The sequence below is a fragment of the Bos indicus x Bos taurus genome, chromosome 4, assembly GCF_003369695.1.
Source record: "Bos indicus x Bos taurus breed Angus x Brahman F1 hybrid chromosome 4, Bos_hybrid_MaternalHap_v2.0, whole genome shotgun sequence".
In the NCBI taxonomy this organism is placed as follows: Eukaryota; Metazoa; Chordata; class Mammalia; order Artiodactyla; family Bovidae; genus Bos; species Bos indicus x Bos taurus.
In genome coordinates, this window is record NC_040079.1 from 26,466,834 (window position 1) to 26,492,433 (window position 25,600).

General features: G+C 40.6%; 1 protein-coding gene across 4 annotated transcripts in view; it reads right to left on the reverse strand.

Moving 5' to 3' along the window:
• The window catches only part of AHCYL2 (adenosylhomocysteinase like 2), a 191,399-nt gene that overhangs the window by 58,369 nt on the left and 107,430 nt on the right, over window positions 1-25,600 (reverse strand). The window contains exon 1 of one of the 4 annotated variants that reach the window (XM_027539026.1): window positions 900-1,301. The exons of 2 other annotated variants lie outside the window; for them this stretch is intronic. In XM_027539026.1, the coding sequence (XP_027394827.1) occupies window positions 900-956 (57 nt within the window). In that variant the 5' untranslated portion in view covers window positions 957-1,301. Of the gene's footprint in view, window positions 1-899; window positions 1,302-25,600 lie in introns of those variants that run through there. One more of the 4 variants, XM_027539024.1, reaches the window with a different exon arrangement.

Below are 25,600 nucleotides of genomic sequence, written 5' to 3' on the forward strand. Positions count from 1 at the left end.
CATATTTTATACACACATACACATATATATATATAAACTACAAATTGGTATATAGACTGTAAGAAATCAGGCTAAACCTGGAAGAAAGCAGTTAGGAACATAAGGGTGGTTGCTATTTTTATATAAAAAACTAAAGTTGGATCAAAAATACTAGGTTTTATGTGCTGGTTCTTATCAACAAATAACTCATTAAAAACATTCATCAAGCAAATAAAGTATTTTAAAGAATAGTACCAAAAGAGCTATATAGGGACTTCCCAGCAGTCCAGTTGTTAAGACTCGGTGCATCCACTGCAGGGGGCATGGGTTTGATCCCTGGTTGAGGAACTAAGATCCCACGTGCCTAGCATAGCCAAAAAATAAATTAATTTAAAGACAGTTTTATAGTTCCTGCCTTTTAGAAAGACATGTACAAGAATACTTGGGGAAATGTTTTGACCGGCAGGAGAAAACTAGGCAGACAGGGGATAAACTACTTAAATCTTTTCAGACTTGAGAGACAGAGAGCACATCATTTCCACAAGTTGTTTTTGTTTTTTTCCCCTCTCTCTATTCTTTTTCTTTACCCCCATGAGAAATAAACTAAGCATCTACTTGTAAACAGAATGCAAAGCAATCACAGTGTAACACAATCCATGCAGTATACCAGGAGCAGTGGGGAAGCTCCAGCCCAGCCCAGACAATCAGGCAACAGGCCCTTCCAGCTCACTCATAATTTAAAAATAATTTTTAAAAAAGAAAAAGGAAAGAAAGCAGCAGGAGTGACCCAGGAATTAATCAGAAATTACAGTAATAACTGTTTTCCCAATCACAGCTCTTGGGAGGGACTTCTCACAACGATCCCTATTCTTGTCATTATCAAGAAACAGAGGGAAAAGCAAAGTGACCAAAGAACTCACCATCCACTCAGGCATGTGAAAAGCTGAGGCCCCCTCATTACCGTCCCCATTCTCCATAGTGCAGGCTTGGGTAATCTATGTCCTGAAGCAAATGGGAAAGCTGGCTTGGAAACGCCCGAGTTTTCTGAGTGTCCAAAAAGCAGAGCCAAATCTAGTGATTCAGGAGTTCACAGTAACTAGCAGAAGCTGCATCCCCTTTAAAAGGCTTCCTATTAAAATCAAGATCATTAGTCAACTGCCTGACAAGCCCCTTGACTGGCCAGCTGCAAACCTTCTGCTTCTGATTCAAAATCAGAGCAGATATAAGGTTCTACACCCAGGCACTGAACTTTCCATGGAGCACTCACTATTTAATGCTACCCAAACAGTATCCCCTCCTCCCCGGTGGGGACTTTCTGTAGCAGCAGTCAGGCTTCCTCTTTTTCCCTGTGTATAAGGCACTTGTTAACTTTCTCCCGCCCCTCAGGATGCGTCACTGGAGGTGCTGATACCAAGATCAATAAGGATCGAGGTCAAGAAGGCACACCCATTTCTGGAGAGTTGCTTGATTTGGATCTGCATGGTAAACAGGCGTTTCCTTGAAATCGAGTTCCTTATGGCTTTCAAGTTTAAACTGTTATGCAGAAGCTCCCCATCTGCTCACACCAGGGGTCTGGCACCAAACCCAGGCATATCTCAAGTTAAATTCTTACTGCACAGGAGATTCGGATGGAGCTGGAGAGGATCTCTGGCAAAATCAAAACTTAGACGCTCTAAAGAAAGTTCTAGGACCACGGCTCCCTCTGCTGGCTTGCTGTGCTATGCACATGGAAGTCTAAGGGCCTTTAGCTACAGAGATAAAGATGCCCACTATAAATTACCTGCTTCCCTGAGGCTAGTCAGGAGCTACCAAGAGTAGGTAGGTTTAGGGGAAACCAGCACTTCCAAGTCAGACTAGTGCTGTCTCTTTATTTTATGCACAGGAGTTTATGCCTCCAAATCCCCTATCCCTCTTTCACTTTCCTCACTGGTAACCAGTCCCATCACTTCATGGCAAATAGATGGGGAAACAGTGGAAACAGTGGCTGACTTTATTTTGGGGGGCTCCAAAATCACTGCAGATGGTGATTGCAGCCATGAAATTAAAAGACTTCCTCCTTGGAAGAAAAGTTATGACCAAGCTAGACAGCATATTAAAAAGCAGAGACATTACTTTGCCAACAAAGGTCCATCTAGTCAAGGCTATGGTTATTCCAGTGGTCATGTATGGATGTGAGAGTTGGACTATAAAGAAAGCTCAGCGCTGAAGAATTGATGCTTTTGAACTGTGGTTCTGGAGAAGACTCTTGAGAGTCCCTTGGACTGCAAAGAGATCCAGCCAGTCCATCCTAAAGGAGATCAGTCCTGGGTGTTCATTGGAAGGTCTGATGCTGAAGCTGAAACTCCAATACTTTGGCCACCTGATGTGAAGAGCTGACTCATTTGAAAGGACCCTGATTCTGGGAAAGATTGAGGGCAGGAGGAGAAAGGGACGACAGAGGATGATAGTTGGATGGCATCACCAACTCAATGGACATGAGTTTGGGTGGGCTCCAGGAGTTGGTGTTGGACAGGGAGGCCTAGAGTGCTGCAGTTCATGGGGTTTCAAAGAGTCAAACACGACTGAGTGACTGAACTGAACTGAACCACTACAGGGACTTCCCAGGTGGCGCTAGTGGTAAAGAATCCACCTGCCAGTACAGGAGCTGCAGGAGATGTGGGTTTGATCCCTGGGTCAGGAAGATCCCCTGGAGAAAAAAATGGCAACCCACTCCAGTATCCTTGCCTGGGAAATCCCATGGACAGAGGAGTCTGGCAGGCTACAGTTCATGGGGTCTCACAGAATTGGACATGACTGAGCACACACACATCGCACATACAGGAATATAGCCAATACTGTAAAATAACTTTCAGTGGAGTATAATCTATAAAAATATTAAATCACTATGTTGTACACCCGAAACTAATATAATATTGTAAATCAACTACACTTTTTTTTTTTTTTTTGCCACACCACATGACTTGTGGTGACTTAGTTCCCTGACCAAGGCCCTTGGCAGTGAGAGCAGGAGTTCTAGCCATTGAACCACCAGGGAATGCCCTATATTTCAATTTTTAAAAAAGATTAGTGCCGCCTATAAGCCCTTATTCAATGCTGTTTTTTATTCACAGGTCTGGTTTCTGAAACAGGATGCCAACATGTAGTCTTTAGGACCTCAGAAGCTGCTTCCTCCTCATGACCCCATACTAGTTCCCTCCTCCCTACACACTTCAGAAATTTAGAAATAAGACAAAACTAGAAAAAACGTGACCTGATCTTTTTTCTGTGTGTGGTCAGTCATATCCAACTCTTTGCGACCCCATGGACTGTAACACACCAGGTTTCTCTGTCCATGGGATTCTCCAGGCAAGAATCCTGGAGTGGGTTGCCATGCCCTCCTCCAGGGGATCTTCCCAACCCAGGGACCAAATCTGCATCTCTTATGTCTCTAGCACTGGCAGGTGGATTTTTTACCACTGTGCCACCTGGTAAGTCCCTTCTATTTTACCTTCTTAATTAACTCCTAAAGTATATTATCCAATGAGAGTACCACAGATTTCATTTGGTCCCCTTTAAGAACCCGGGACTCTTTACAGTGTTAAGTCCCACTGCAGAGATAATTTCTCTGGAGTTGACAGTCATAATATTGTGATTAGGATTATAGGCTCATTGCCCTTTAGGGTCTTTCCTGGTTAGGAGAATGGTCCTTTAGATACAGAATGAAGGACAGGAAGCAAACTTCTAGGGAAGAGATGCCAGAAAGGGCAGAATTCAAATGACTGACCTGGAGGTCCAGACTAGAGAAAAAGGCAATTGAAAACAGAAGGGGGCCACTGGACCAGGTGAATGCAGAGGTGTCAAAGGATTAGAGATCACAAGGCAGGTGGAGAGCAGGTGCAATAAGAAGAGAAAATAGCAAGGGTGGAAGTAAAGGAAGTTGTGGTCACGGAGGAGCTATGGAGTGAAGCAATGAATGAAAGCAAGATAAAGAAAGTCAATGAAATGAAGGCATGATCTGAGGTCACGGTTTCAGTTTCGATAAGGCCATCTGTGATCAGAGTGTCAGATTTGATAAAGTGGATTAAAAGGAAGACCATTCTTTTAGTGTAAGGTTTTAACTAAAATAGACTTCATTTGAAAACTACAACCTTCTTATACCTTATACTTATTACCTTCTTTCTGTAATGACTTTGAAACAAAAATAAAACAGTACCTATTACAATTGAGAACTGAAAGTATATTAACTGAGTAGGACTGTATTAGGCACAGGGTGTAGGTTTAAGTACTATGAATAGTTGTAAAGTTGTTTTCATTCTAATTTAATTTTACTATAAAGTGCCTTAAAAGATATACCTATAGCTAGAGCAGGAGTGAGACCCCTGCATGTGATTATAATAACCAGCCTTAACATTTAGGAGTTTGCAACTTCAAAAGGATACACAAACTGCACCTGCTCCTGTGGCCTTCAAGTTTTACAGAAATTGACTGTGCCAACAGCTCAAAGGAATCTCATTTTCATTCTAAGAAGAAGATCAACCTGAAGTTCTATGTGCCAGGGGTGTTCCTACCTTGACACTAGTATCATCATGAAATTAATCAGACAACTTGCTGGAGAGAGTATATGCTTGAGGCTGGAGAGGAAAGGACAAAAAGTTAATATGTCCAGGGCCCAGAGTCAAAAAGAACCAGAAGTAACTACAATGTGGTGAAGAAGCAACTACGATGGCAGAAGAGTTTTAGACAGCGGGCAATAAATCTGAAGCCCAGAGAGTCGTAAGGCACAGGGCAAAGAACACAGCAATGTGACCCTGCCCTCTATTCTTGGCTTGTCACTAACAGTTTTATTAGGTTTTGGCAAGTCACCTAAAGTACTCTCTTCTTCAGTTTCCTTATTACAAAATAAGAGGGAGGTAGGTAAGAGGGCACTGTGGAAGGTGAGAACTGGTTCCTTCCAGTTCTGACATTCAGTATTTCTAATCCATCTGGTTTCTCAAGGTCATCAGTCAGTCAGTTAGTCAGTTCAGTCGCTCAGTCATGTCCGACTCTGTGCAACCCCATAGACGGCAGCCCACCAGGCTTCCCCATCCCTGGGATTCTCCAGGCAAGAACACTGGAGTGGGTTGCCATTTCCTTCTCCAATGAATGAAACTGAAAAGTGAAAGTGAAGTCGCTCAGTCATGTCCAACTCTTAGCGACCCCATGGACTGCAGCCCACCAGGCTCCTCCGTCCATGGGATTTTCCAGGCAAGAGTACTGGCGTGGGGTGCCATCACTTTCTCCGTCTCAAGGTCATAAGAAAAGGCAATAACTACTCCTTAGTCACCTAAGTTACAGCTTATTGTAGACATTAAAGTTCCTAACCATCAGAGTCCAAAGTTCCATCTGGTCAATTATGAGGCTGGCTGAAATTGCTAGACTTTTAAATCTCCTTTGCACCTTCAAACTTGAAATGCCCACGTAACCTGAGCAACTGGAGTTGTTAAGTTCTCACACCCCCAACTTAAATGTCAGACATTCCATCTCTCGGTTCCTCAGTGATCTTAAGAGTCATATCCCACAGGTATTTTTATATTCCAGACGTGGTCTTAAAGACCACAGGCTTTAAGAGTTGGATTGTTGTTGTTCAGTCGCTAAGTCATGTCTGACTTTTACAACTCCATAGACTGCAGTATGCCAGGCTTCTCGGTCCTTCACTATCTCCCAGAGTTTACTCAAACCCATGTCCATTGAGTCAGTGATGCTATCTAACCATCTCATCCTCTGTCAACCCTTGGGTTTAAACACTGGCTCCACTACTTAAAAGCAGTGTATCTATCTTTGGTAACCTGTATAACTTTTTGAGCCTTTGCTTCCTCATCCATAAAACATGTAATAAAACTCTCCTCACACTGATGTTCAGTTCAGTTCAGTCACTCAGTCATGTCTGACTCTTTGTGATGCCCATGGACTGAAGCAAGCCAGGCCTCCTTGTCCATCACCAACTCCTGGAGTTTACTCAAACTCTTGTCCATTGAGTCTGTGATGCCATCCGACCATCTCATCCTCTGTCGTCCCCTTCTCCTCCTCCCTTCAATCTTTCCCAGCATCAGGGTCTTTTCCATTGAGTTAGCTCTTCCTATAAGGTGGCCAAAGTATTGGAGTTTCAGCTTCAGCATCAGTTCTTCCAATGAATATTCAGGACTGATTTTCTTTAGGATGGACTGGATGGATCTCCTTGCAGTCCAAGGGACTCTCAAGGGTCTTTTCCAACACCACAGTTCAAAAGCATCAATTCTTCAGCGCTGAGCTTTCTTTATAGTCCAACTTTCACATCCATACATGACTACTGGAAAAACCATAGCCTTGACTAGATGGACCTTTGTTGGCAAAGTAATGTCTCTGCTTTTTAATATGCTGTCTAGGTTGGTCATAACTTTTCTTCCAAGGAGCAAGCATCTTTTAATTTCATGGCTGCAATCACCATCTGCAATGATTCTGGAGCCCCCAAAAATAAAGTCAGCCACTGTTTCCCCATCTATTTGCCATGAAGTGATGGGACCAGATGCTATGATCTTAGTTTTCTGAATGTTGAATTTTAAGCCAACTTTTTCACTCTCCTCTTTCACTTTCATCAAAGACTCTTCAGTTCTTCTTCACTTTCTGCCATAAGAGTGGTGTCATCTGCACATTGATGTTATATAGATTAAATAATACATGTAATGGGCTTCCCAGGTGGCATCAGTGGTAAAGAACCCACCTGCTAATGCTGGAAATATGAGACGTGGGTTCAATCCCTGGCTCGGGAAGATTCCCCTGGAGGAGGATGTGGCAGCTTCCCACTCCAGTGTTTGTTCCTAGAGAACCCCATGGACAGAGGAGCCTGGTGGGCCGTGGTCCATATGGTCGCTAAGGACATGACTGAAGCGATTTAGCACACACCTATGCAATACATATAATACACAGCACTCAGCATAGTGCCAGGGAACTATTTTGTCCAAAACTAGGCATAGCAGAGTAGTACCAGGTGAATTTGAATCTTGATTCATCAGTTACCTACTGTGTAACCTTAGGCATATTACTTATGCCTTGTGCCTCTGTTTTCTCATCTTTAAAATAGGGACATTAAGAATCTCTTCTTATAGGATTGCTAATAATATCAAATAAATTAACATATATAAAACACATAGAACAGTGCCTGGAACTCATCAGTGCTATTTAACATTTACTATTATTATTAATACATATAACAATTACATTCCCCCAACACACTCAAATACATATTTTCTTCTTATACACAGTAAAATCTTTCAACGGAACCACAGGTATTTACTGGGTGCCTGTCATGCACCAAGCAGCATAGAAAGACAGTCCCTGCCTTCACGGTGCAGGAGAGAGACAGGCAATTAAATAATTACCAAAAATAAAGTGTGAAAAGGGATAAAGTAAAATTGTTACAGGATGCGGGGAGCGAGCTCCGCCCCTGGCAAAGGTCATGAGGAAGGAGGCTTGGCATACGCAAAGGCGGGATCAAGCCTCAGGAGTCTCCCTGGAAATTCTCGAGCAATCTACCCCCCAAACCAGAGTCTGCCTACTTTCTGCTTTGTGCTTTCACCTACACCTCTGACTTTACGGGGGGCTGTCCCCCACTACCTCTCTGAAAAAAGAGTTAGCTTACAGCTCCAGTTAATAATTCCTGGGTGTGACAGTGTTTCAACCTACAAACTCCCTTGGAAGTCCTCTAGCCTGCCTGAATAGGTTTTTCCGGCCACATGTGATTGCTCAGAGCCTCCAAACTGTGAGAGGCATGAGATGTTCTAAACTATCTAAATACAGATTCCTTTGAGCAGTCAAAAGATTGATTAGAAATTGTATTGGTGAAGGGATTTTCACTTGTTGGGCCAATATTTGCTGCTAAGTCTCCATATCCCTTACCTGCTGTGTCCCTGGCAGTGTATTGATTAATATAATTGGTGTAAGTAGTAGCTTTAATGTTTGTAACCTGGGACCCTTGAGTTAATTCTTTTTCTTGTTATAGCCCACCACACCTTTGCTCTGTAGGAATGCAACTTTATCTAATGCTTTTTGGAGGCTGGCGCCTGACTTTAGAATAATCACCTTTAGAGAAAAAGGCCTCCGGGCCAGAAGATGATGCAAATCACCTAAACTTTTGCATATGATAAGTTTGCAGGAAGAAAGCCTGGCTTACTGCACGACTCTACCCCTTCCCCCATTATCCTCTATGCATAACTTAAGGTATAAAAACTACTTTGGAAAAAAGTGCGGGCCTTGTTCACCGGAATTTGGTCTCCCCATGTCGTTCTTTCTTTCACCTTCTAGCTGACCTTTTCCTCTGAGGCAGGGAAGCTCGTCAAGCCTACTAATTTTGCCTGGGCTTCTAAGATCTGACCGGGGAGGCCTTAGTGTCTCCTCTCCTTCGGGAGAACGGGAGGACGCCTGCGGCCTTCGTAGGTGACGTAAATTCCCTGCTTTGGAATTTTATTCAGCCTCTTTTCTTCACTGAATTTCTTCGCTGAGCTATCCTTATTTCACCACTCTTTATATCCTTAATAAACATTTAATTAAGCAGTTGTTTCCTGATCCTCGCCAACGCCGTCCCCGCTTCGAATTCCCTGGATCAGCCGGGGCTGGTCCCCGGCAACGGGAGAATATGGTAAGGGTACCAATTATGCCTACTGGGAGTGTCACATCAGAGAAGCTCTGTTTAGGCTGAAAGGTAATGGATGAGGAGGGGTACCTGGCGTGCCTTTGGTGGGAGGGTGAGTGCAATTCCACATAGAAGAGCATCTTCTCCACATACTCCCCTGCAGTCTGTCCTGTGGTCTTCACACCAGCTGTCTAAAGCCTGACCATCATCCTATCCATCTAAATCAGTGCTTCTTAAACTTGAACGTGCCTACAAATTGTTTGGAGATCTTGTTAAAAATGCCAATTCTGATTTAGTCAATATGGAATAGGTCCAAGCTTCTACATTTTTAACAGTTCTCAGATGATGCCAACACTGCTGGGACTACACAACAGGGCCTAGGTAACTCCATTCCTGTAACACTCTACTTCAATTCATTAAATTAACTTACTCATCCATGATTATCATCAGCACAATTATTTTAAAGTCTGATCACATAATTTCCTCACTTATAATGCCTTAATAGATCCCCACTATCTTCCAAATACAATCCAAACTCCTTAGCATGACATACAAGACCCTTCATGATTTCAGTTCAGTTCAGTTGAGTCGCTCAGTCGTGTTCGACTCTTTGCGACCCCATGAATCACAGCACGCCAGGCCTCCCTGTCCATCACCAACTCCTGGAGTTCACTCAGACTCACGTCCATCGAGTCAGTGATGCCATCCAGCCATCTCATCCTCTGTCGTCCCCTTCTCCTCCTGCCCCCAATCCCTCCCAGCATCACAGTCTTTTCCAATGAGTCAACTCTTCGCATGAGGTGGCCAAAGTACTGGAGTTTCAGCTTTAGCATCATTCCTTCCAAAGAAATCCCAGGGCTGATCTCCTTCAGAATGGACTGGTTGGATCTTCTTGCAGTCCAAGGGACTCTCAAGAGTCTTCTCCAACACCACAGTTCAAAACCATCAATTCTTTGGCGCTCAGCCTTCTTCACAGTCCAACTCTCACATCCATACATGACCACTGGAAAAACCATAGCCTTGACTAGACGGACCTTTGTTGGCAAAGTAATGTCTCTGCTTTTCAATATGCTATCTAGGTTGGTCATAACTTTCCTTCCAAGGAGTAAGCCATGATTTAGCCTCTGCAAATCCCTGAGCCTCAGCCCTCAGCTCTCTGAATTCCCTTGATTCCTACTCTGAACATACACACTCTAACTTCCTTCAGCATGTATTACCAGCTCCAGGTCTAGGTTAAGAATCAATTCTAGGGAATTCCCTGGTGGTCAGTGGTTAGGACTCTGTGTTCTCACTGCTGGGCATCTGGGTTCAATTTCTGGTTGGGGAATTAAGATTCCACAAACTGCGTGACATGACCATAAAAAAAAAGAATCAATTCAATGAGTTATTGAGTAATCACCCAAACTGATCTCGATTACTGCACATATCAGTGCTGATACTATAACTAAACGTTTATCTATTTCCACACTAGAACTATAATTTGAAGGAAGAGATTATGTGTCTCATTTCTGTATTCTAAGCACATAGCAAATACCAGTGAATATGTGCTGAATTTTTTTAAAAAAAAGTGAACTTACTCAAAGAATGGGTAGCCTAAAGCCCCAGATGAATAAAACATGTGACAGTCATCTGAAGGGTAAAAGGAAGGAAAAGGGATACAGGTGTAAGAATGGACAAAGCCATAAACAACATCATAACAAAATTATGCCTGCTGCTGCTAAGTCGCTTCAGTTGTGTCCGACTCTGTGCGATCCCATAGACAGCAGCCCATCAGGCTCCCCCGTCCCTGGGATTCTCCAGGCAAGAACACTGGAGTGGGTTGCCATTTCCTTCTCCAATGCATGAAAGTGAAAAGTCAAAGTGAAGTCATTCAGTCATGTCCGACTCTTAGTGACCCCATGGACTGCAGCCTACCAGGCTCCTCCATCCATGGGATTTTCCAGGCAAGAGTACTGGAGTGGGGTGCCATTGCCTTCTCCAAAAATTATGCCTAAGTACTCCAAATCTCCTTACTGCTGACTAATCCAGTCACTGTTACAATTAAGCAATTCAGAGACTACAGTACACTAAATGGTGCATGCTGTCTTTCCCCTAGACTGTTAAGTCCCCTAGAATCTGGGAGTGGAGTGTGGACTTAAATCCTCAACCTCTATGACACAGCTCCTAGGGTTCCACTTAGGTCAGAGTTCAGTTTGCTGCATGGTTAGCACCTTGAGCTAAAACTGTCCTCAAAAAGAAGTCAAGCTTAAACTTGAAAGCTTCTTCTTAAACATGAAAACATGGAGAATCAGAGCAGACAGGGATGTGAACTTAGGGCTCTGAATTCTCTCACAGAGTGGAAAGTAGGAGGAGGGTAGGAAGGGTGTAGGATAACATAATGAAGCACAATGCCATTAAATAAATGTGGAATGTAGACCCCTCACTACATTATTTTTTTACAAATTTTTTTTCTTACTACATTATTTTTTAAAGATACTTTAAATTGAGGCATAACACCTACAGAAAAGTACATAGGTCAAAAGTTAGTTTGATAAAATTCCAAAAGTCAACACAGTTCTGTAACCACTATTCAGATAAGGAAACAGAACATTACCAGCACCCTAGAGTCTTCTGCCTGTCCCCTCTCAGTCATCACTCCTCCCTAAAGATAATCTCTGATTCCTATCACAACGTATCAATTTTGCCTATATTTGAACCTGATATAAATACCATAAAAGATGCACTTTTTTTCCTGCTCAATATATTTCTAAGAGTTATCTAAGTCTGTTGATTTAGCAGGAGTTCATTTATTTGTGAAGTGAAAAAGTGAGTGTTAGTCGCTCAGTCATGTCTGACTCTTTGCAACCCTGTGGACTGTAGCCTGCCAGGCTCCTCTGTCTGTGACATTCTCTAGGCAAGAATACTGGAGTGGAAAGCATTTCCTTCTCCAGGGGATCTTCCCAAACCAGAGATCGAACCCTGGTCTCCTGCACTGCAGGTAGTTTCTTTACCAATGAGCCACCAGGGAAGCCTAAAATACCCCCATTGCATGAATATTTGTAATTTATTGAATCCAGTCTCCTGTTGAAAGTTGGTTTCAGTTTGGGGACCTTAAAAATAATGTTGCTGTGATTGTTCTTGTATATGTCATGTGGTACTCACATGAAAATATTTCTGTAGGACACAGGTATGTATGTAGGAGAGGAACCGCTTAGGTTAAAGGGTATGCATATGTCCAGCTGGGTAGATAATATCAAGTAACTTTCCAAAGTACCAGTACTATTTTGTAGTCCTACCAGCAGGATATCCATGCTCCAGTTGCTTCATATCCTTGCCAGTGCTTAGTATGGTCGATCTTCTACATTTTAGGCATTCTAAGTAATGGTGTCACCCTGTGATTTTTCATCTGTATCTTATCACCAGCACTACTACCACAACCACAACTGAGCACATTTTTTTATGACCTTTATTTTGTTGAGTTACATTTCTGCTAAACCCATTTCACTGAGAGTTTTTATCATGAATGGATGTTGAATCTTGCCAAATGCTTTTTCTGCATCTGTTGAGATGATCGCCTTTGTTTTGTTAGTGTGGGGTATCACATTGATTGATTTGCAGATACTGAACCATCCTTGCATCTCTGGGATAAATCTCACCTGATCATGGTGTAAGATCCTTTTAATGTCTTGTTAAACTTGACTTGCTAGTATTTTATTGAGGATTTCTGCATCTATACTGATTAGGAATACAGGCCTGAAACACTGTGTGCATGTATCTGTGCATGTGGTAAAACGGCAAATGTTACAAGATTTTAAAGTGGACAGTTCAGTGGCAGTAAGTACAATCACACTGTTGAGCATCCATCACCACCAGCTGTCCTGAGGAATTTTTCATTATCCCAAACCGAACTCTGTACCCATTAAACAAGCACTCCTCATTTCCCTTCTCCCCCAGCCCCCAGTTACCACTATTCTACCTTTTTTCTCTCGGAATCTGAGTAGGTACATCATATAAGGGAAATCATACAGTATCTGTCCTTTCGTCTGGTTTATTTCACTTAGTATGTTTTTAAAGTCCATCCGTATTACAGCATGTATCAGAATTTCATTCTTTGTAGGGCTCAATAATATTCCATTGTATGTACACAAGACATTTTGTTTATCTATTATTCATCCATTGATGGACATTTGGGTTGTTTGCACCTTTGGGTTATTGTGAATACTGCTGCTACAAACAAAGGTGGACAAATATCTGTTAAGAGACTCTACTTTCAGTTCTTCTGGGTATAAACCCAGGAGTGGAATTGATGAAGCATATGGAAATTTCCGTTTAATTTTTTTAGAACCTACCATATTGCATTTTATAGAACCTGCATCATTTTACATTCCCATCAGAAATGCACAAGGGTTCCAACTTGGAGAAGCTGGAACTCTCATGTACTGCCAAGCATATCTTTATGCTTATTGGCCATTTGGATATCCTCTTATATGAAGAGGCCTTTCAAGTATTCTACCTGTTTTTTTTAACAGATTGTGGATCTTTCCCTTGTTAATCTGTATAAGTCATTTACAGATTCTGAGTCCTTTGCAAACATCTTCCACTCTGTGGCTTACACTCCTTACGTTGTCTTTTTAAAAATTTGTTTGTTTTGTTTTGAAATAATTATGGACTTAGAAAAACAATTTGTAAAAATAGTGCAAGACTTTTTTTTTCATATACACTTCACCCACATTCCATATACACTTCCTCTAATGTTAACAGATAAAACCACAGTAATTATCAAAACTAATGAATTAACATTGGTACAATACTATTAACTAAATTACAGGCTTTATTTAGATTTCAAAAGTTTCTCCAAATGTCCTTTTTCAGTTCCAGGATCCACATCACATTCAGTTGTCCTGTCTCCATAGTCTCTTCCAATCTATGATAGTTCCTCAGTCTTTCATGACCCTGACAATAGCAGTTGGCTAAATCCTGAAATAAAGCTATGCATTGACTGGATTTAAAACAAAACAATGGTTCAACATTTTTTATTAAATTTTTAGTCCCCTCCCCAGTTTTACTGAGATAGGGGCTTCCCAGTGGCGCTAGTGGTAAAGAACTTGCCTGCTAATGCAGGAGGCATGAGAGATGTGGGTTCAATTCCTGGGTTGGGAAGATCCCCTGGAGGGAGGATATGGCAACCCACCCAAATATTCTTGCCTGGAGAATCCCATGGACAGAGGAGCCTGGTGGGCTATAGTCCATAGGGTCACAAAGAGTCGGACTTAGTGACCAAACAACAAAAGCCCAATATAATCAAAAGCTTCCTTATACTTGGAAGAAGGAGGCAGAAGAATGAGAGCCAGAGAGAGATTTAAAGATGCTATCATGCTGGCTTTGAGGATGGAGGAAGGGGCCAAGGAATCCTGGCTGCTTCTAGAAGCTGGAAAATGCAAGGAAGTAGATTCTACTCTAGATGGAATACAGCCCTGTTGGCATTTTGATTTTAGTCCACTGAGACCAATGTTGGACTTCTGACTCCAAGAATTATAATTAAATACACTTGTATTATTTTAAGCTATAGAAAATTAACACATAAGGGCTCTGAAATTTTAAGGGGGAGAGGGAGAGATTAGCTCTTCGGTCTTAAATATCTCATTTGCAACTAACTACTCATGAATGCTCAGTTTGGCTGGCAATATTTTCATAAATGTTAAAATTCTGCACATTACAGTGACTAATATTTTTAAAAGTGCTTGGGAATAGGATTCCATTTTTACCAAATCCTTATTTGTATAAGAACACTGTCAATGAGAGAGAGGGTTAAATGTGACTGGAGAGGTAGACAGGGCTTGACTGACCATGTAGGGTTTACAGGTCACAGAACAGTTTTAATTTTACTCAAAGAATAATAGGAAGCCACTAGAGATTTATGTTTTTAAAAGATCACCATGGCTCCATAAAAAGAGAAAAACTAAACAACCATGAATGGAAATGAGAAGAATAGTTAGGAGGTCATTAAAACACATGCTAGATGATGGTAACCTCAACAATGACAGCAGTAAATGGATTTCGGACAAATATGTTGGTGGTTGACTCAGCTGGACCTAGTTAACAGACAATGTAAAGGGTAAGGAAGGTGTCAAGAATGAGCATCAGTGGGGACTTCCCTGGTGGTCTCGTGGTTAAGAATCCACCGTGCAGTACAGGGGATGAAGTTTTGAACCCTGGCCAAGGAACTAAGATTTCACATGACACAGAGCAACTCAGCCTATGTGCCACAATTAGAGAGCCCATATGCCACAGTGAAGGATTCCTGCATGCCACAACCAAGAGCCGGTGCAGCCAAATAAGTTATTTTTTTTTAAAGTAATGACCATCCTTTTCCTCGCTTTAGCAACTGGTTAAATAGGGGGTGACACTGGTTAAAATGTGGAAGAACAGGGGAAAAATAGATGTGGGAAGAATACCAAGACTTCAATTTTGACCCTGTTAAGTTTGAAACGTCTATAAGATATGCTAATGCAATCAAAATAGCAACTGAATACAGTCTGGAGCTCAGAGGAAAGCCTAGGCTGAAATAAAAGAGTTAAGATTTCATCCATCTCTGTAATTTAAATCCCATGTATACACAGATATAAAAATTCTTGGGAATGGATAAAAATTGCCTAGAGAGCAGAAAAAAAGCAGACAAACAAACAGAATTCAAGTCTGAGCTCTGATCCATGATCTACCACACAGGGTAGAAGAAGAAGAAAAACCAGCAACTGAAATTTAAGAAGCAGCCACCAGAAAAATAAGAGGAAAAATTCAAAGAAGTCAAGAAAGGAGATTCCTTCAAGAAGGAAAGAGTGGTCAGCTATTACTGACCACTAAATACTCAGCTATTACTGACTCACTAAATACTCACTAAATACTGACAAGATAAATACTGCTGAGAAGTTTAACAAAATGACAGCTGAAAATAGTTCGTAGGACTTGGCAACATGGAAGTTTTGATGACTTGAGGGAGTAATGTGGGTAAAACAGGATTAGGGAAAACTGAGGGATGACTGAGAGGTTAAGAAGCAGAAACAGTTTGAACAGACAAGTCTTTTGAAAAACTGGGCTGAGATATGGAAATAACCAAAGAGAGATTACAAGCCAAAGGGACTTGTGTGTGTGTGTGTGTGTGTCTGTGAGAGAGAGAGAGAAGGTCTTTGTTCACAAGACGGTTACTAAATCTTGACTGAACTCTGAAAGAAATAGAGGGTGGAAGATAAAAATGTGTGCATCTGTGTGTATGTATGTGAATGTGTGTGCATTTAGAAGTGTAAATAAAGAGACGGGTACACAGGGTTGCCGGATAAAATTTAGGACACCCAGTTATTTTTGAATTTCAGATACACCACACATAATTTTTCAGCATAAATGTGTCCCAAATATTGCATGGGACATGCTTACACTAAAAACTATTTATAGTTATCCAAATTTCAAATTTAACTGTGTATTGTGTTGCTGTTTTTTGCCAAGTTTAACAACCTTGGGGGCAAATCAAAATTAAGACTTGTCTGAGAAAGTCATTTCCTTCTCCAGGTGATCTTTCTGACCCAGAGATCAAACCCGCATCTCCTGCATGGCAGGTGGATTCTTACCACTGAACCACCTGGGAAACCCCAAAGACAACTGGTTTATAATAATTTAAAAACAGACAACTAGCAGCCACTGAAAGTTTCTAAGTAGGGCAGTAATATCTCTGCAGAATGACATGATAAAAATACGCTAAAGTAAGATGCATTCAAGGGAGAATGTGGCTGAAGGAAATGAGAACAACTTTAAGGTCAACCTTGAAGATGGTTAAAGTCTGGATTTCCAGATTACTACTATGTGAATGAAAAATAAAGGACAAATTTGAGAAATTACATAAAACAAGAACTAGCAAGATGTTGACAAAGATCTGGATGCAGAATTGAAGGGGAGAGATGTTCCTATTATGTCATAAAAATGTATCTATAGAAAGCCATTTTCAACACAGTACATTCAAAAACCATGCACTCAGCAACTTACACCATTACTGCTTTTATGTTTATGATAATAACCACTATGACTATTTTTCCTCACCTGCCGATTTTCTGTCAGAAAGTTCTAATTGCCTTCCAAAATTTTTTCTCTTTTCACCTTTCCTCATGAAAGTCAAATAGGAAATATTTTGATGAGTTTTGAAGCAAATCAATGATGCATAACTTTAAGGAAACAGCTCTTTTTACATCCAATAGCAAGATATATTTAAGAGATTCCTTACAAGAAACAAAAATTGTCCTAGAATCTGAACATTAAAGAAAACCTGATAAGTGGATTGCTCCCCCTCAACATCCTCCATATAACAAATAAATTACTGTCTAGCAGCGATTTTTAAAAGTTGTGTTCATGACTGGGCCAATGTCTTTAAGATACTCTAAAGTTTTTGAAGGAAAGAATATATAAAATGCAGCAGATTCTCACTATTCATGGTCAACGCTGAATCTTCATTGTAAGGACTCATGTGAAGCTGAAGCTCCTATACTTTGACTACCTGATGTGAAGAGATGACTCACTGGAAAAGACCCTGATGCTGGGAAAGACTGAAGGCAGGAGAAGAAGGGGGCGGCAAAGGATGAGATGGTTGGAGAGCATCACTGACTCAATGGACACAAGCTTGAGCAAACTCCAGATGATAGTGGAGGACAGGAAAGCCTGGCATGCTGCAGTCTATGGGGTCGCGGAGTCAGACACAACTTAGTAACTGAACAATAATATTGTAATAAAGTCAAAATGAACACTGACTTAGTCAACACTGAAGCTCTGGTCCTATGGAAAATACAGGGATAGACTTCCATGAGTCTCTTCATCACATTTTTGTCAAATGATCAACAGATAACCCTGTTTTATATGTTCTGTTTAGACACACTATTTAACATGTATTTTGATTCATGAACACTGAACTCACAGCCAACAAACAGCACTACAACTCATGGCTAAATGAAGCTAATCTAACATACATTTTTCTCTATAAAGCACAGCACAGCCATTAAGCTTAGGGACACTACACAGCACTTTGCTAAGTTGCTTCAGTTGTGTCCAACTCTTTTAAAGGCAACTGCATGGACTGTAGCCCACAGGCTCCTCTGTTCATGGGATTCTCCAGGCAAGGATACTGGAGTGGGCTGCCATGCCCTCCTCTAGGGATCTTCCCAACCAGGCACTTTAGCACTACATTTAGGAGACATTTTAAACAATGAACTCAACAAGAAAAAAAGTACAAAAATGTGGCACTAAGTAGACCATGTAAAGGACACCTGGATGAGAACATGAGAGCTTTAATAAGGAGGCAGAGCACTGCCTTGTTTGACCTCAACTGGGAACATACATGTTAGGTGACTCAAATTTGGTGGGGTTACAAATAAATTTTACCAAGTAGGCAAACTTGCAAATACAGAATCCAAAAATAATGGGCATCAACTATGCTGGTGTGTTTGCTTGATTCCAAGGCAGGTTTGCTTGGATGGGATTACTGTCCTTCTAAAAAGAAGAGACACTAGAAAGCACTCTCTCTATATAGCACACAGAGGAATGGATGTGAGGACCAGGGAGAAGGCAGCCATCTATAAACCAGAAAGAGAGGCCTCACCAGAAACCAACCCCGACTTTCAGCCTCCAGAATCATGAGAATATAACTGTATTGCTGAAAGCCACCCAGTCGGTGGTATTTTGTTACGGTAGTCTGAGTAGACTATTACACCACCTAAATATAACCCCTCCAGGGACTGCCCTGGCAGTCCAGTGGTCAGGCCGCCGTGGGGCTGGTCAGGGAGCTAAGATCGGCCAAAAATCAATCAATCAATCTAATCCCTCTAACCATCTGGATCAAGTTCTCTGTTCCCTTTTAGGGACTGCTCTCTGTCAATTAGCCCCTCTCACACATGGTTCTTCAGTGTTTACCCTCCACTGACTTCTTCCCACCAGGACAGAGTATGTTCAGGTTTCTCCTATTCCCAAAATAAATAAATCTTTCATCTTCTTCTTTTAGCTACTGCTCTCTGTACTTAATTTCAGAGCAAAACCTCTTGCTTCCTATGCTTGCTGTATCCCCAATTTTTCACTTTTTATTCACTCCTCAATTTACTACAGTCGAGCTCCTGCCAGTCCACTGCAACTATTTGTGCCCAACAGCTTTCTGTTGCTAAACCTAATGAGACTTTTCAGCTTACTTTACTCACACGATTGTGACACTGTTAACACCTTTTCCTTGAAAGACTCTCTCCCCTTGGCTTTTCTAATATTATATCTATCTTTTCTTTGATCTCCAAGATAACTTCCTTCTCAGTTTCCTTTGTAGCTTTTTTTTGAACTTCTGGCCCTTTAAATGTAGGAGTTCTTAAAAGATTCTAATCTCTGTTGTGATCTTCACTCAAAACATTCTTTATCCATATTCATGGCTTTATGTACTTTTAATGTACAGGTAACTTCTAAAACTCTAACACCTCTCTGAGCTTTAGTTCTCTGTGGACAATGACTATTGGGTCTATTTAGTCTGATGCTCCCATAGGCACATCCAACTCAACATATCTAAAATTATTCATTCACTTCTTCCAAGGGATATAAAAAATAAATAGATGAAACAGTTAAATTTATGGTAAGTGAAAGGAAATGAGAAAGAGCCTAAAATATAAAAGGAAGAAACTATCTTCAACAGAATAGTCAAGAAAGGCCTTGTATAGGTGGTAACACTTAAGGTAAGACCAGAATGATGAGAGAAAGCTTGCTCTTCGAACAGAAGCAAATAGTAATTGTAAGAGAGCAAAACTGTAAAACAGAAGCAAATTGTAAAACCTTGGTATGTTTAAGGAATAGAAAGAAAGACAATCTGTACAGCAGGAATTTCATGAATGATAAGAAGAATGAGGTTGCAAAGAAAGTCAAAGGCCCAATCACGAAGGGTTTTATAAACCAAGGTAAAGATTTTAGATTTTATTCTAAGTATACTGGATGTCACTAAAGGATTTTAAGCAATATAATGACAAGAACCAATTCATATTTACATTTGCTGCTGTATAGAAAATGGATTATGGACAGGCAAGAAGGGGAGAGTAATTAGAAAGTTGAAGTAGGTCAAATGAAAGACACTGGTAAGCTGGAGTAGGCTGATAGCAATAAACATGAAGAAAAGCAGACAGGCTTGAAGTAATTTCAAAGGCAGAACTCATATGACTTGCTAATGGAGAGGCAGGAGGTGAGAAAAAAAGAAATAAAGAATAACTCCCAATTCTAGTTTGAACAACTGGGTTGAAGGTGATTTATCAAGATGAGAAAAACCTGGGTGGGGTAAAAGAGATAAAGTTTTATGGAAGAAATCAATGTCCACTGTGGACAGGTTAAGTGGAATATCTGTGAAACATTTACATGGATACATAAAGCAGTAAGTAGATATGAGAATCTGGAGCTCAAGTAAGAGGTCTACACTGGAGGCAGCTTGACTGGAAGTCGTCAAGCTTATGGGAACAGATTTGAATTTTCTGAAATTCTAATTTTCATTTGAAAGCTTCAGTGTTATCACTGAAACAAATAGTCTATTTTCCTTGAAGTGACAGATCCACTTTGTTCATTTTCCAAAAAATATCCAGTGTCTGAATAACTGTGGTTTGTCCGTCAGTTGGTTCTTTCAAGCAAAAGTGGTATGCCACAAAGAAGAAAAAGCTAGTTCAGCTTGCAACTCAAAAACATGAGTGCTTTACCTCAAGAGAACCATCACACTCCAGCATGCAGCAGAAGTGCTTTAGGTGTGCTTCCCATTTCATTAAAGACAATGAGAAATAAAAATAAGAGAGAGAACTGTACTCTAAGGTTTATATTTAATAAAATAAAAACTTCAACTGCTTCAAGAACATTCTTTTTTTTTTTTTCAATTTTATTTTATTTTTAAACTTTACATAATTGTATTAGTTTTGCCAATTATCAAAATGAATCCATCACAGGTATACATGTGCTCCCCATCCTGAACCCTCCTCCCTCCTCCCTCCCCACACCATCCCTCTGGGTCGTCCCAGTGCACCAGCCCCAAGCATCCAGTATCGTGCATTGAACCTGGACTGGCATCTCATTTCATACATGATATTTTACATGTTTCAATGCCATTCTCCCAAATCTTCCCACCCTCTCCCTCTCCCACAGAGTCCATAATACTGTTCCATACATCAGCGTCACTTTTGCTGTCTCGTACACAGGGTTAATTGAAGCTAGAAAGAAACCTTTAAACTACGAGTGTATGGCAATGCAGAATACAATGACAACTAATAGTCCGGTGCCACTGTCTTGACTCATGGAAAGGCACTGGCAGTTTTATCAACCGTTGCTAATGTACCATTAGTACAAATATCCAACACAATGAAAATGGTAAATAACAATGCTAATATTATTATGAAAATAGTTTTGACCTCACAGACCCTGTGAAAGCGTAGCAGGGACTCCCAGAAATCCACAGACCACATTTTGAGAACCACTGCATAAGAGGTGCTGGGAGACCAGTGGGAGATGAACAAAGGCTTATTGTAAGATGGCAACATGAAATTTTTTTACCTGCTAAGGGTGCCTCAGAAAAGTCTTTTTCTTACAAACTTCCATAATCTCTACCAGTAACAGTGGGGATTTTCTTCTTTTTACCTCCCGCCTATTTTATTCAAAGGGCCTTCAGGATCAAAACTATTTTCATAATACTACTAAGATGGTATTTGCCTTTTTTACTTTTGTCTGTATGATGTCTTGTCATCACTGTGCTATCTAATAAAATGTGTGCTTCTGTATTTTTGTTTTTTTTTTAAATTTACCAAGGAGTTTGGTTTAGGGTATACATAAATTGTTTTCAACTCATTGCTTCTACTGTGCTCGTACTGTCTATCTTGTTACACTGGCTATAATCTCTGCAATTTCATTATCACCCAATAAATTTTTAACAATATTCTGAAATAGAGGAAAAGTATTTATAAATTTTTTTATACTCAAGTATGAATTGTTTGGGGCTTCCCTGGTGGCTCAGTGGTAAAGAATCTGCCTGCCAATGAAAGAGATGTAGCTTCAGTCCCTGGGTTGGGAAGATCTCCTGGAGAAGGATATGGCAACCCACTCCAGTATTCTTGTCTGGGAAATCCCATGGACAGAGGAGCCTAGTGGGCTACAGTCTATGGGGTCGAAAAACAGTCCTCACACAACTTAGTGACTAAACAATAACAACAACATGAATTGTTTGCTTTAAAAAAGGAGATTAGAAAACTTCTTGTTTTCAACCTATAGATGTGAAAGTCAAAGTGTTAGCTGCCCAGTCATATCCAACTCTTTGTGACCTCATGGAGGGTAGCCTCCCAGGCTCCTCTCCTGGAATTCTTCAGGCAAAAATACTGGAGTGAGTAGCCATTCCCTTCTCCAGGAGATCTTTCTGACCCAGGGATTGAACCTGGGTCTCCTGCATTGCAGGCAGATTCTAAAATAATTAATATATGTAATACTGAAAAAGATGAAACTAACATATCAGAGTTCTCTGACTCATGAAAGAGAAGAATCCATCCTCAAAGAACCTGAGAAATTTTGGAAATAAAAATACAATGAAATCTGTATTTCCCTTAGATTTGTTGATAATAAGTTACTTTATTTTGCTTTATCCAACAGAATATTTTTGAATAGCATTATGGTGCCAGTTAAAGAGACGAGAATACCAGACCACCTTGCCTGTCTCCTGAGAAACCTGTATGCAAGTCAAGAAGCAACAGTTAGAACTGGACGTGGAACAACGGACTGGTACAAAATTGGGAAAGGAGTAGGTCTAGACTGTATATTGTCACCCTGCTTATTTAACTTCTTTGCAGAGTAGATTATGTGAAATGCCAGGCTGGATGAAGCATAAGCTGAAGTCAAGACTGCTGGGAGAAATATCAATAACCTCAGATATGCAGATGACGCCATCCTTATGGCAGAAAGCAAAGAGCCTTTTGATGAAAGTGAAAGAGGAGAGTGAAAAAGTTGGCTTAAAACTCAACATTCAAAAAACTAAGATCATGGCATTCGGTCCCATTACTTCATGGCAAATAGATGGGAAAACAATGGAAATAGTGACAGACTTTATTTTCTTGGGTTCCAAAATCACTGCAGATGGTGACTGCAGCCATGAAATTAAAAGACGCTTGCTCCTTGGAAGAAAAGCTACGACAAACCTAGACAGCGTATTAAAAAGCAGAAGTATTACTTTGTCAACAAAGGTCTGTATAGTCCAAATTATGGTTTTTCCAGTAGTCATGTATGGATGTGAGAGTTGGACCATAAAAAAGGCTGAATGACAAAGAATTGATGCTTTTGAATTGTGGTCTTGGAGAAAACTCTGGAGGGTCCCTGGACTGCATGGAGATCAAACCAGTCAATCCTAAAGGAAATCAATCCTGAATATTCATTAGAAGGACTGATGCTGAAGCTGAAGCACCAGTACTTTGGCCAGCTGATGCAAAGAACTGACTCATTAGAAAAGACCCTGATGATGGGAAAGATTGAAGGCAGGGGGAGATAGGGATGACAGAGGATGAGATGGTTAGATGGCATCACTGACTCAATGGACATGAGTTTGAGCAAGCTCTGGGAGATGCTGAAGGACAGGGAAGCCTGGCGTGCTGGTGTCCACGGGGTCGCAGAGTCAGACACAACTTAGCAACTGAACAATAATAACAATGGTGCCAATTAAGTTATAGTATCATTTTGAGACCAATATTTCAATTCCTCTTTTGAAAAAAAAAGGAATTGAATACTTTCAGTGGAAATAAAATGAGCTCTTTGTGTCACACAGCATAAAGACTGCCTCAATACAAAGATAAAATGACCCCAAATCACCACTTAAATGACAGTCATCTTGAACTCTTCCAGAAAAACCACAGATGAAAAACCTGAATAAAACAGAAAGATAAACCTATAGGATTAGAGGTAGAATCTACTTAGGAGTTACATGTTTTGTGGAAATAATTAGTAGACAGTATTGGGGTATGCTGTTCTTCTAAAAATAAGAATTTTCTTTAATTCTGATTCAGCTAGGTACCTGACAAGAAGAGAAAGAAAAAAAAATTTACGTGACCTTCATGGTGGAAATCCCAGAACCACTGCAGTCTGAAAGCCCAGAGATCCAATGACTGAATCCTGATTCTGAGCTGCTCTGCCTTTTTTTTTCCCTCTTTTTTGGGGGGTCAAGAAAACAATAGAGGCCTGGGCATTCAGAAACAGATCCTTGCTAAAGTATTTACGCAACAAAGTCATATTAGGAGAGAACTGGTTCTTAATTCTGATAGTTAACGATTCTGTTTGACTACTTATCTGTAGCTTGCCACGTTCCTCTGTCCATGGAATTCTCCAGGCCAGAATACTGGAGTGGGTAGCCATTCCCTTCTCCAGGGGATCTTCTCAACCCATGATTCGAACCCAGGTCTCCAACCCAGGTCTCCTGTATTGCAGGTGGATTCTTTACCACCTGAGCCACTAGGGAGGCCCACATATCTACTTGTTCTACAGCTCAATGTGGAATCCAGGGAACTTAGTTTGCTCACAGAAAAATGTACTCTGACCCACCCATCTAATGAGACCCTTTAATTCAAGAAACTGAATCCTGCCTCTCTGACTAACCACTACAGCAAGGGCTATTTCTTGAGGTAGTCATTAACATTATCAAGGATATTCTGACTGTGGGATAATAAGATCATGTTAGCTCTCAAAAGAAGAGTGGTGTGAGGTCATCACTGTGCCACCAAACAGAGGGCAAATAGAGAGCATGACATTTTTCCAGCTGCAACCTAACTTTGGGGGGACTAAATTCTCTGGTAAAAGTTCCTACTTTTTTCAAAATACGTGGGAAATCTCTGAACTGACTACTGTTTAGAACTCTCAGATAATCTATTATCGTGACTAACATATTCTTAGTACTTACAGTGAGGCTTGCTTCAAACATACCACTTCTGAGAGGGTGAAATGAAGAAATGCACAGCACATACACCCAAGAGGAATGTCTAGGGATGGTAATATTTTGTTTATAAAATCCTGGGTATCAAATTAAAACATCGACAAAGAATGAAATTCTCCTTAGGTTCAAAAAAGTCAGTTCAAAATCTCACTCTTAAGGGGAGAGAGGGAAAGCAGAAGAGCTATTGTTGCAGCTGTAAGTATAGAATGCGAATGTAAACTAAATTCAGCAATTACCAGTCTAAGGTAACCTGAAGAAAACGATCAAGAACACAATCAATACTCTAAGTGAATGGAGTTGTAGAAAATATTTTATACATAATCCAAGTTCATCTTTTAGGTCTCAACTCAAATGTCGTCTCTTCAAGGCCTTCCCTGCTCATCCTATCTGGCCCTGCTCCCAGGCCCTGCCTCTGAACCACCACCTTATTATCACTATCTATCTTTGTTTTCTCTTTCTGGAATTTAATATATGGCCTCCACCTTGGAAGGTCTAAAGTGCAGTAGCAAGAGAGAAGACAATAACAATCAAAGAGCTGCAGGAACACAGTTCAACACCAGTGAGATCTAGTACGGCCTCACTGGGGAAATAATATTAGATTCGGGACTTGATGAAATAATACCTAACTCTGTAAGTCTCCAAATTGTCACAGCGCTTTACATTTTCATGTTTTTTATAGCAACAGCATGAAAAAAGGAGACAGGCTATTAACATAAAGAGAAATGACAGCGGAGTATTTTTTGGTGTTAATATAAAATAGCAAAATGGCTTAGATTAACGTGTCTTAATTTTTTTAGGGCCATGAGACCCTCCTTGGAAAATATGATGAAAGTCACAGACCCTCTCTAGAATCTAGAGAGTTTGGTGTCTGCTTATACAAAATTTGAAACACAATTTCAAGGAGTTCATAGATCTATTTAGACTGATAATCTGAATTCACTTAAGTCTAGGTGAAGCAATAAATCCTACAAAGAGTAATTATGCAATTGGAAGGGGAAAAAACAAGAACAAAGGTGATCATTTATATTTACTATATGACA